General features: G+C 53.5%; 2 protein-coding genes across 3 annotated transcripts; one reads left to right on the top strand and one right to left on the bottom strand.

Moving 5' to 3' along the window:
* Window positions 1-4880: 4880 nt before the first annotated feature.
* On the top strand, window positions 4881-6309 carry Paxx (PAXX non-homologous end joining factor). The gene is made up of 7 exons (XM_051166216.1): window positions 4881-5103; window positions 5179-5239; window positions 5400-5449; window positions 5540-5730; window positions 5823-5891; window positions 6040-6124; window positions 6197-6309. The coding sequence occupies exons 1-7, from the start codon at window positions 4979-4981 to the stop codon at window positions 6234-6236; spliced, it is 621 nt and encodes a 206-aa protein (XP_051022173.1). The 5' UTR covers window positions 4881-4978; the 3' UTR covers window positions 6237-6309.
* Window positions 6310-7178: 869 nt separating this feature from the next.
* Window positions 7179-9011, bottom strand: Clic3 (chloride intracellular channel 3). 2 transcript variants are annotated; one of them, XM_051166733.1, is made up of 6 exons: window positions 8860-9011; window positions 8119-8228; window positions 7916-8041; window positions 7708-7814; window positions 7450-7625; window positions 7179-7370 (listed from the first exon to the last, which is right to left on the bottom strand). In XM_051166733.1, the coding sequence occupies exons 1-6, from the start codon at window positions 8893-8895 to the stop codon at window positions 7212-7214; spliced, it is 714 nt and encodes a 237-aa protein (XP_051022690.1). In that variant the 5' UTR covers window positions 8896-9011; the 3' UTR covers window positions 7179-7211. The 2 variants fall into 2 exon arrangements, with proteins under 2 accessions (XP_051022690.1, XP_051022689.1); XM_051166732.1 differs by lacking the exon at window positions 8860-9011 and having other exon boundaries at window positions 8119-8399.
* Between the last annotated feature and the right edge of the window lie 3391 nt (window positions 9012-12402).

Genomic DNA, 12402 nt, shown 5'->3' with positions numbered 1-12402 from the left:
CATTTATTTAAAAATTTTACAGGGTTTTTATACAATCTCAGAAGGGCAAGGGCAGGGTTGCTATGGAAACCTAATGGTAGCTATTCTGCTCTCTATCCCGGTAAAAACTTCATGATAAGAAAGTAAGCAAAAGTGATAAGTAAGCGGGTTCCTAGGACCTAATGAGGTTCTTCTGCTATATTTCTCAGTAGTGAAAACGTCAAGGAGAGTGAGGTTAGTTCTGAGGAATGCAGCTGCAGAGATAAGGTAAGCAAGCAGCTTCCTGGGACTGGGACCGGGTGGTGTGGCCTCGGGCTGACCTTCAGCTTGCTACGTGCCAAGCAGAGGTGTAGAAAAAATGGAGCCTAGAGGCAAGGTGGAACAGCCTGTGTTTTAAGCCAAGAGCCACTAAAGGTGCCCCCCCCACATCAGTCCACATCGGCAGATACTTCCTGAAGGTGCACGGAAGATGCATCAGCTGCCAACCCAAGTAGGCCTGCACCCAGCCAGGATGCCCAGCTGACCCTGTCAGGTGAGTGCTGCTTCCATCCCAGCTCAGGGTTTCAGGGGGGAGGCAGGACACTAAAGATTCAGAGTCACCCTACAGACTGCAGACCAGGACGGAAGTGCCCTGTCTAGGCCACAGGAGGGAGCAGAGTGTCCAGGCCAGCACACACAGGAGACTAACACCAGCCGCCAGCCGAGGGTGAAGGACTTATGTGTTGGGGCATTGGCCTAGGGGAGTGTCCTCAGAGGTCCCTCGCAACACCCCACCCCAAACCCAACCTAGAAATGCATTGGGAATGGTCTCCTGTATGGACAAGGCAGGGGGGCCTGATCACCATAGCTCCAAGAGGTTCCTGTACCCCTCGACACCCCTACCCCCACTTTTAGTAATGCTGACTACACCTGGCTGTTGTTTTGCAGTGATGGATCCAGCCACCTGGGAGCCATCTAGGTTTGGTTATAGCTGAATCTCTCCCCAGAGAGCTCCCCATTTCTCTCTGCAGCTCCCCAAGGACGATAAAGATGCTGACAGAAGCAGTGTTTCATAGGAAAGTCAGAGAGTGGGTGGTGCGTGGCAAGGCCTATCTAAGGCTCCCAACCACACAAGCTGGGTCCCTTGGGGCGGTACCTGCAGGGCTGAGTGCAGACATGGACCCCTGTGTGCTGGGAAAGGGCTGGACCTTGGTTCTGTAGGAGGAAGACCCAAGACATCTGAAGATCCTTCTTGGATTCTGTGGCCCACAGCAGGTAGCTGAGGAGTACAGTGCTGCTGGCTTAACTGCCCAGAAGCTCCTGGCCTGAGACTGCAATTACATAGGGCAAGCCATATTTCACTGTGCTTTGTGTGCGCCCTGGGCCGTTTGTAGGCACCATAGACAGATTCAGGATTCAAGCATCTCCAAAAGGAAGGCTGTTGAGACGTCTCAGAAGGTAGAGGTACTTGCCACTAAGTCTTATGACCTGATTTAATTCCTAGGACCCAAGGACAGAAGAAGAAAGCCAACACCTAGAATTTGCCCTCTGACCTTTGACATTTTCACCAAGGCACATATATACCCACACACAATAAAATGACCTCTGGTCTCTTGTGCACTTGCACCTACATGTGTACACATGAATATGTGCAACACACAAAAAAGGTCAGTATACTACTGCTGTGTTTATACCAGACTATATAGTCTTACTTATTTAATCTTTTTGTGGCCCCTGCTGTCTATGACCAGGTAGGTACCTGAGATCTTCTGATGTCAGCCTTTCTCTCTGGCTCCTTACCCTACAGTACCATTGTTTTGAAGAGACAAAATTGTCCTGAAAGTTTTGAGGGTAAAATTCAATGTTGTCTGTAATGTAAATATTCTGCAATTTTTAATAAAATAGAATAGATTTACATAAAAATACTGACTGTAAATTTGTCAAAATGTTGCTTCTTCTTCCATCTAGGGTTTGTTGTGCTGTTATTTCTGCTTTGTAGTTGGTTTGAAATGTTTCACTCAAAAAAAATATTCCTGACTTTTCAGAATATTCTTTTCTTGATTGAGGCTAGCTGGGCAGGGAGGTCATGGAGAAAAGAAGAGGCACACACACACACACACACACACACACAAACAAACACATACACACACAAGCACATACGTACACATACACACAAACACACACACACACAAACACACACATACACACACATACACACACACACACACACAATTGTGCATGTGCTCCAGTGGTCAGCCAGGCCCTTTAATGCCCCAGACCTTCTGGTCTCCAGGTCTTGGCCATATTGTCACTAATATGAAGTGGGGGGGGGGGACCTCAGCTCCTATCTGCTCTTGTGGCAGCTGTGCCACAAGGCCCGGGCAGGGCACGGTCAGTCCCCCAAACCCCGAGTTCCCACCCTACAGGCGTTTACTGAGAAATGCTGCCTGAGCTCAGGCTGTCACTTGATTGATGTTCTATCTACTTTGTTCAGCCTTACCATAGGCCAAGAGGACAGACAGATGGTCTCCTAGGCCTTGTAGCAACAAAGATAAGGCAGAACTTCCTGCAACCAGTTCAGCTTTGCCTCTGTGGAATCCCAAAAGGGTCTAGGGTTGGGAAAGGCAGGGTGTGTGCTGTAGCCTCAGGGACATCCCACTCCTCCCTTTGGGGTTAGACGGCCTGGTTCTTGGGAGTCCAGGATCAATCAATCCACTTGTCATATACTGCCCCACCCTAGTATGGCCACAAGGGGCAGCCAGTTCTTCAACCAGAAGCAAAGTATGTCAAATTACATCTAACACATAACATATAATTATATACTGCAGCATTATAAGCTATGTAAAACTCTCTCTCTCTCTCTCTCTCTCTCTCTCTCTCTCTCTCTCTCTCTCTCTCTCTCTCTTAAAGACAGGGTTTTTCTATGTAGCCCTGGCTGCCTGGCTGTCCTGGACTCACTTTGTAGACCAGGCTGGCCTCTGCCTCCCGAGTGCTGGGATTAAAGACATGTACCACCATGCCCAGTTTGCTATGTCAAATCTTGCCCTCAATGCTCAGAATACCTGGGAATCGATTGGTCCCACCTTACCTGGAGCAGTCTTGGTATGCTGCCCAAAGGGGCCTCATATTCTTTGGTTCAATGGGCCAGAGAGATAGCTCAGTGGTTAAGAGTAGCTTCTGTGTTTCCTAAAGGACCCAGGTTCAATTCCCAGCATCTACATGGTAAGTCACAACTAGCTCCTATAATCCCAGCTCCAGGGAATATGACACCCTCTTTTGGACTCCGTGGGTACCCACACTCACATGCACACAGGCAGACACATGTACACATAATTTAAGATTAAAGGTTTGTTGTTGTTGTTTTGTTTTGTTTTTCTTTGTTTTTTGTTTTTTTAATTTTTTGGTTTAAGCAATGATCCTGCCTCAGCCCTCAGAGTGGTCGGGACCTTTGCTATACACTGCTGGGCCTAGTTAACTGCCTAAGCACTGAAAACACAAAATTGGTAAAACAAAAACAAAAACACCAAGCAGCTCCATGGAAGGCTGAGAAACAAATCACCGTGGTATTTAGCAGCTTAGCACAATAAGCTGTGTTATCTCTGGGTCTGTAAGGTCTGAGGCGGGGCCCTCTAGTGGAAGAGGATGCCTTGTGCTGTGCCCCAGGCCCATGGGCTGGACAGGGCTCTGCCTCCCAGCTCTCTCACTCCATACTGTGAGATTCAGAGGTTTCCCTGGGCTACCTTGTGTTGTGGTGAGCAATACAACAGGGACGGGAGAAATGACAGCCATCACTTCTGCCTTATGCCAGTGGCTAGAAACAAGACTTTAGATGCAGCTTCTGGGAGGGGCCATACAAGGGTGGAAACACAAGCAGACATCAAGGCCGTGACAGAGAATGCTAAAACCAGTGACACAGTGGCAAGCAGGGAAAATAAGTAGTGGCGTGGGAGAGGGGGATGGAGACTTGGGCAGAAGTCTCAAGAGGACTCTCTCCAAAGGGGCGGGGCAGAGGGCTGGGGACAGGCGACAACCCACGTAAAGGCTTGGGGATTGAAGGATGTTTGGGTAACCGGTACCCTTCAAATATGTTTGCACAATTCACCGAGTCATTGCCCACCCTCCCCGTGGCTCTTGTAGGGTCCTGACAGCCCCCTTGCACAGCCTTGGCAAGACTTCTGCTCCTGTGCAGCCTCCTCCTGAGCAAACCCGTCGCTGGCCTCCGTCCTCTTCAGATAGCAGCCAAAACAGCACGGGCTTGTACTCTGCTAGCCCCTGTGCAGATTCTGATCAGCAGTCTGCTGCAACCTGCGCGCTGTCCTGCTCATTACTCATCTCTCCCATTTGATCCCAAGTCGTCCTCAGGGCTAAGACAACAGGTAGCACCCAGGGGGTGGTGGCTCAGACAGTGGGAGGGTATTGCATAGGAGAGCATTGCGTGGGGAGGCGGTCTCTCTGTTTGCGCTGTTTATCAAACAAACATACTGTATTCGCTCTTGCCTTTGGCTTGTTACAACTCAGCTCGGAAAGAGATGTATTTATATCTAAAGTGACGTGAAGGGACAAGACACTAACAGTCTCGAGGCGGCCAGGAGAAGCCCACGGGGGTTGGACAGGAGAAAGAGGATTGTCACTGAAGAGAGACAGATGTGCGCATGGTCGCTAGGAGGGACCCAGAAAAGCCGAGAAGCACAAGGAGTGAGGCTGGTGGATCTCTGCTAGGATGCCAGGGCGAAAGGGCGAAGCAGGGCATTACACTGAGGAGCCCGCTCCCCAAGGCGGTAAAGCGCTAAGCCACGCCCTCCAGGCGCCCGCAGCCCCGCCCCACGCGCTAAGCTCCGCCCTCGCGCGCAAAGCCTGGTCCCCCGGAAACACTGGCATCCTTTAAATCAGTCCCTTCCGTCCCTCTAGACACCAGAAGTTCCGCCTCCGAGCGGCCGCCTTAGCTAGAGAGGTCGTACTTCTGCGCAGGCGCCCTCAGCCCGCAGCTGGCGTGGCCCGCGCAGTGAGACCGCCTGCTGCCATGGCGTCTCTGCCTCTGGCGCTGCCGCTTTGCATTCTGCCGCCGGGCTCGGACTCTCCCCGCCTGGTATGCTACTGCGAGCCGGAGAGTAGTAGAGATGGGAACAGCGGCGGCTTCAACCTCTAGTGAGTAGGGTGTAGGGATGCGGGATGCGGGAGCGAGCGCCGCGGGCAGGGTGCCTGACAGCCCCTCCCGCCCAGTGTGACGGACGCCGCGGAGCTCTGGAGCACCCGCTTCTCCACCGACAACCTGGCGACGCTCGTGCGTAACAGCACTGGGGGTAGGAGACATTGGGAACCTGCCGTCCCCTTCCCTTTCCCTGTAGCTGTGGTTCTAATAGTGTTTACAGGGCCGGGCAGTTTGGAGTGTCCAGTGGGTCCAGGGTCCTGGGCTGTTCGTGACAATTCCATGTTCCTAGCAGAAAGCCCGATTTGGCCTAAGTGGGACTGAGGACATCTCATCCCGGTTCAGGTGAGTCCCAGGTAGGGAGGCCGTGTGGCTGAGGAGCTTTGGGTAGAGATAACACATCCTGGCCATAACACACACCTTCTCCCCTTTTAGGGCAGCCTGTCAGCAGCAAGCGGTGACTGTAAGCCTGGAAGAGGACAGAGCATTGATGACCCTTTCGGGGGACACCTCTGCACTGACCTTTGACCTCTCCAAGGTGTCCAGCCCGGAGGCAGCACTAAGGCTGCAGGCTTTGACTTTCAGCCTGGCAGAGCGTGTATGCAACCTAGAGAAGCAGCTCGCAGGTAGAGTAGGTGTGGACACCTGTACCCTCCTTTGGGAACACGCTTTTGCAGACCCTCCTGGCATTAAGTGGGGTGCCACGACTTTCTCCCAGCTGCAGAAGAAACCGCCGCTAGCCCCAGGAAGAACACTCAGCCAGCAGGCCCCCACCTCTTCTTACCAGGTAAGAGGCTGGCCTGGCACGTGGGTTGGGGACAGTTCTTTCTTTGGAGCTGCGTCCCAAGATGCCTCACGTCCTAGAGAGAGTCTTTCAACGTGGACAGAGTCCTGGCCAGGGATCTTTTGGTTTCCCTGATCTGATTTTTCAGCAGAACTCGATCACCAAAGAGGCAGCGCTGGTCTTGGGGTCAGGAAACGCTGTCCAGGGGAGTCTCTCATCAACCCTGGCTTCAAAAGGTACTTGCCACCTGTCTCTCCTACCCTGGCACCTTCCCTTTCCTCTACACATTACATGCTCTTGTCTTCTAGTAAGAAACCAGCTGGTGGTGTAGACTTTGATGACACCTGATGCTGGCAAAGCCTGTGACCTCGCCAGGAGCCTGTCTGCGGGGAAAGCAGTAGATCCGGGACCCCCACCAAGAAGACACCCTTGCTTCCCTTCTACCTTTGCCCTGCTGTTGGGCAGAAGTGCCTCCTCACCTCTTCCCCCCTCAAATAAACTGCTCCCTCCGGTAGAGACGCTAGGACCAGACTCGACTAGTAAGGGCTGGCCTTGGGGAGGGGGCCAGAGAAGACTCTGTTGGTATGGAACCCCAGGATGCAAACAGATGGTCAGATTCTCAGCGTTTAGGAGGCTCTCCTGGCTGGGTCTAGGACAGCGGAGCTTTCTCAGGACTATTGTGTTGTTTCTGTGTGGCCAGCAACAGGGGTTGAGAGGGACCTAGTTTGCTAGGTCCAGAACTCCCTAAGGCTTAGAATGCTGTCCCACACTTCCAAGCCCCACCCAGGTACGGCAGGTCACACCTGTTCCATACAAAGATTCACAGAGGAGGTGTCTTGGGCACATGCGTGTTTAGAAGGCCACCACAGGGCGTCAGACGGTGGAAGCCCCTTACAGGAGATGGGCTGGACTGAGGAATGTGGGCCTGCCCCCACCCACTTGGCCAGGATCCCGGAGGTTGAGCTCCATGGGCCTCTGTTCCCCACCCTCTTTGGCCATCCAAGGCACCCCACCCAGCTCTGGCCTGACTGGTTTGGGAGACTAATCCAGTCCCCTAGATCCCTGGTGCCTCTGTGCCAGGGCAGCTGTAGGGGGCCCCAGGCCTTTGTGCTAGCACCATGGAGGAGGATGAGCTGTGCCTTGCCCAGTGGACTCTCTTGCCTTTGTCATTTTGGGCTGTCATCTTTATCTGTTTCTCACCATGGGGCTGGGGTGGCATAATTGAGGCTCTCTGGCCACTCGGATGTTCAGAACACAATTACTTGGGGGGGGGGGGCAGAGACGCTTTATAGGGCTGCAGATGAGTGTATGGAGGTAGGGGTACTAACGGGGGTGCACAGCTGGCTGGTAAGCCGCTAGGATCTCTGCACTGTGTGGACACGTATACTTGAACTCCTTCTCCTGCGACGCACTGTCCAGGTAGCGGCGGACACCGCACAGTTCCGCAGGGATGGGTGCCTGGCGGAAGTGTGCACACACGGTCTGTGGGTGCAAGAGCGTGTGATGAGGGCCTCGCTCGACGGCCCTTCCACCCACACCTACCGGCTGGTCCCTCACTCACATCCACAATGTGCAGCTTGGGCAGCAGGCTGCAGTCAGCCAGTGTGAACCGGTCACCATCCAGGAAGCGGCGGCGAGATTCGCGAAGCTGCGGCTCCTGTGCCAGCTCGTGGTCCAGAGGTGCACGCAGGTAGCTGTCTAGTCTGGTCAGGGCCCGGAGCAGCTGCTGGTACAGGGCTTGTGGGCAATAGCACAGTGAGGACTCGGCCTTGGCCTTGGGTTAGCCCTCCTACCTGTACGTGGCTGGCCTGGGACTCACCACTGTCCTGTGTAGGCACTGCATTCTTGATGAAGGCAGAGAACTTATGGAAGATGTCATTGCCCGCCGTGTTGGACTCCCTGTAGCGGGGTGCCAGGCTAGGGAAGCTGTGGATGCGAGCGGTTTGAGAACTTGGGTCAGACCTAGGCACTCTCCCAGGTGTCTTCCCCACCTCCAGGCGGGAGGGATCCCATCATCAGGTGCTCACTCAGGTGGCCCCAGCATCTCCTCCAGAAACTCCTCGATCTGCAGCGTGTCTGTCTTGACATCCCCGTCGTAGAGCAGGATGGGCAGCTGGGAGCCTGGCGCGAAGTCCTTCAGCACATCCAATGCCCTGTGAACACCAGGCAGAAGGGAGGTGGCCGGCCCAAGATGGACAGAGGCCAGGAGGGGTCTAGGGCAGTGTCTCACCTCCTCGTGTCCACTGTGGTGAGGGTGAAGGGCGCACCCTTGAGGAGCAGGACCATGAAGAGCCGCTGACAGGAAGGGCAGTGCCCTACACTCTCGCCGTCTTCGCTGGCCTGGGTGGGTGGGGCAGACTCAGGAATCCTGACACCTGGCTGGGTGGGACTCGGCCTCCCACTGCCATTGGCTCTGGAGACAGGCTGGGGCTCTGGCCTGGTTGAGCATGGCATGTACAAGTGTCTAGTGAGGGTCCTTGAACTGATCCCTGGAATGGGGAGAAGCTGGGAACTGGGAGGCCTGGCCTTGGGGATCAGTCACAACCTTTGCTTCCAGAGTGATTACCCCACACAGCTGGGTATTGAGGCTGACAGCTCAGGGAAGGGGCCAGGACCTGCCCCCACTCAGATCAGCGCACAGGCCTGAGAGCTAATGGGGCTATCAGATAAGCCCCCTTTCTGGCACATGAACCTGACTCTCTGGCTTAGTGTCTGGGGCCAGCTACCAGGCTGACACCTTCCCACCAAGGAGCTTTCTCCCAGGGCTGGGAGGACCCAGGCTATTTGATCCCTCTTACGGTAGCTCCTCCCCCAGGATGCCCCACACTCAGCTCAGTACCGGGGAGGCTTAAGCCCACCACTGGGGAAGGGACTCAAGCACTATTAGGAAGACCTGCCCCCTCAGCATGCACTAAACAAACAAACAAACAAAAAACCCAGAGCCGCCCCTCCAGCGCAGCCTGCCCAGAACCTTCACAAACAGCTGGAGCTTGGTGGTTTCGGCCATGGTGGGAGCTGAGGCATCCAGTGGCGGCGGCGGTGGCAGCACAGGGCACTCACTGGGTGTGCCTTGGGAGCTCTTTAAGTCTCCCTGGAGGCCCCACCCTCCCCATTCTGTGGGCCCGCCCCAACAGAGCCACCCGGGGAAGCAGATGGGTTACCAGGGCAGATGCAGCGGTCTGTATAAGACCAGGGTGTCAGAGCCGGGCGTGGTGGCACACGCCTTTAATCCCAGCACTCGGGAGGCAGAGGTAGGCGGATCGCTGTGAGTTTGAGGCCAGCCTGGTCTACAAAGTGAGTCCAGGATGGCCAAGGCTACACAGAGAAACCCTGTCTCGAAAAACAAAAACAAAACAAAACAAACAAACAAACAAACAAAAAAAGACCAGGGTGACCACAGGGGGGCGGGGGCTGAGTCTCAGGGCTTGCTCACAGCCTCAGTTTGATTGTGACAGGAAGCCAGTGTGGCCAGGAAAGCCCAGGGGCAGTGGGTACTAGCCTGGAAGAGACCACCTTACCCTGCTCTCTTAGCCCTCTGCAGTACAGTCTCCGTTGTCAAACCATTATCCCAGAAAGTCAGGTGGTAGGGACAAGTGGGAAATGCCTCTGGCTGCCTGTCTCTGTGCTAAACTCTTCTGGAAGAGATGCCCCCTTCCTCCAACAGAGCCCAGTCAGGTAGAGGGGGGCCTGCCCTCAGGGCGGGCCCACATTCCTGACATGTTCGGGGCTGGCAGACTGATAAGCCTGGTATTTAACCCATCTTAGCAGAGGATCCAGTGCCCACCTCCTGTCCGCATAGGCTCAGGGCAGGCTTTCTAACTCTTAAGCTTCTGTGGCACCAGGAAAGGTCAGAAGGAGGGAGATAGGAATGTGGTCCCCGTAGGAAAAGAATAGCCAGGGTAGCCTGGCCCTCCCAGGCACATACCTGTCACTCACTTAGCTTCCCAAATCCATTGGGGTCCACCCTAGGAATTCCTTTGGTGTTACTTGTGTCTGCCTGCGTTTGAGACCTGTTGCATCTGCAGCAGCCCTCCAGGAGAGCCGTCCCTTAGACCGTGTGCTCACAGAGGACTGGCACTGCCCACTGGCTAAGACCAGGGTGAATTCCTTCCCCCTCTCTGGTAGGCCGGTGCCATCTAGGCTGGGTAGTGCAGCCAAGGAGGCTCCATACCCGCCCACTCACTTGCTCACGTGCCTGACTCCTGGCCATTGATTGCCTCAGCTTCCCTCCTCCCCGGCCCTGCCGCTCACTTCCCTGATCTTAGGTGGAGCTCCGACATCCTTAGGCTCGACTCCTAGAGCAGATTGTATTTTGGCTTCTTACTGACAGGGTCGCCTGTTTTGTGGTTTTCGGTCCTTTGCAGACAAGTCACCTCATACAGCGGCCCCTGAAGCCCCCCCCTCTCCGCCACACACACACACACACACAACTGCCAGAGGCCACAGACATGCCCTGTCTTGATATATTCCTGCAAAGCTGTCCTTATAAGTCCACAAGAAAGGGGTGAAGTGGACAGACAATATAGCAGGGGCTTGGAGGAAAAGAAGCCAAGCCGGAGTGAGGCAGGCTCATCACTGCTGCAAGCAGAGTTGTGACACGTGCGGTGTCAGTCTGTGGGTGCTCTGCTCCCATGCTCAGTTTCCTGAAGTCAGCTCCAGTTTGCCTCCCCAAATCCACTGAACTGTGTCCCTTGGGGCACTATCACAGGGAATGGGACAAGAGACGGGCTTATGTGTGCATGCACAACAGAGCCTGGTTTTGTTTTGTTTCCTGAGACAGGGTTTCTCTGTGTAGCCTTGCCTGTCCTGGACTCACTTTGTAGACCAGGCTGGCCTCGAACTCATGTCAATCTGCCTGCCTCTGCCTCCCGAGTGCTGGGATTACAGGCATGTGCCACCATGCCCAGCTGTCAGAGTCTGGCATTAAAGGTCTGTTGTGTTCCCCTGAAAGTTTCATGTGTTAGAACCTTGACCCCCAGGATCTGTGACTTTATTGGGAGAAAGTGTCCTTAAAGAGGTGATCAAATCAAAACTGAGGCCATCTGATAGCATGACTATTTCCGTTCAAAAAGGGAGATTTGTGGCTAGGGTATTTTTCAATGGCAGAGAGCACGCAAGGTCCTACGTTTGGTCCTCTGCACTATGAGAGGGATAGGGGAAATTGGAACACAGAGACTTGCACACAGAACATCCTGCGAACATGAGGGCAGAGTGGGGGCAGGATGCCTCATCTAGGCTCCATAGGTCGTGGATGCAGCTCCTAGGCTCCACGGGTCATGAATGACTGACTGCCCATCCAGGAGCTGGGGAAGGGCCCAGAACAGGTTTCCTCTGGCCTTTAGTGGAGCCAGCTTGCCCTAACCCCAATCTCTCTTCTCTTTCTATAGTAGCCACAGCAAACCAATACAAACTGGAAAACACAGAGGACTAAAAAGCGTCTAAAAATTAGCATGCAAGCAGGCGTGGTGGCGCACGCCTTTAATCCCAGCACTTGGGAGGCAGAGGCAGGCAGATCGATGTGAGTTCAAGGCCAGCCTGGTCTACAAAATGAGTCCAGGACAGCCAAGGCTAAACAGAGAAACTCTGTCTTGAAAAACAAAAACAAAAATAAATAAATAAAAATTAGCATGCAAGACCATGGCTCATTCTGAGCGAGAAGTGTCTGTAGGAAGCTTCCGACAGGACATAGACAGCAGTGTTTGCTCTGTACAGACACACCATGCGAGTTTTCTAATGTGTGGGTTTATAAATATTTTATTTTTGTTCTTCGAGACAAGGTCTCTCTGTATAGCTCTGGCTATCCCAGAACTCACTTTGTAGACCAGGCTGGCTTCAAACTCATGTAGAATCTCTTTGCCTCCTGAGTGTAGGGACTAAAGTCATGTGTCACCACTTCCAGTGGTTGTAAGTATTTTTGTTTTTTTCAAGACAAGGTTTCTCTGTGTAGCCCTGGCTGTCCTGGACTCACTTTGTAGACCAGGCTGGCCTTGAACTCACATAGATCTGCCTGCCTCTGCCTCCCAAGTGCTGGGATTAGAGGTGTGAGCCACCTCCCCCAGCGAGTTGTAGGTATTTTAAAGGAGTGAGAAAGAACAGCCAGGCCTGGCGATGCAAGCCTACTATTCCATCTACTTAGGAGGCTGAGGTAGGAGGATCATAAATTCAAAGCCTGTCTTGCCTTGGGGACTTAGTGAGGCTTTGTCTCAAACAAACAGTAAGGGCTGGAGAGGTGGCTCAGAGGTTAAGAGCACCACCTGCTTTTCTAGAGGTCCTGAGTTCAATTCCCAGTAACCACATGGTGGCTCACAACCACCTAAAATGTAATCTGATACCCTCTTCTGCAGGTAAAGCACTCATATACAATAAATAAAATAAATAAATCTCTAAAAAAAAAAAAAAAAAAAAAGACAGTAAATGGGCTGGATACAGCTCAGAAGTTGAACAGTCCCCTCATGTGTGAGGCCCTTAATTCAATCCCAATCCCATCAGTGCCCTACTCTCCAGAAACCTAAGT

Source organism: Acomys russatus, chromosome 24, assembly GCF_903995435.1.
Source record: "Acomys russatus chromosome 24, mAcoRus1.1, whole genome shotgun sequence".
In the NCBI taxonomy this organism is placed as follows: domain Eukaryota; kingdom Metazoa; phylum Chordata; class Mammalia; order Rodentia; family Muridae; genus Acomys; species Acomys russatus.
Note: the sequence above shows the minus strand (reverse complement) of the source record. Positions and strands in the feature narration are given on the sequence as shown.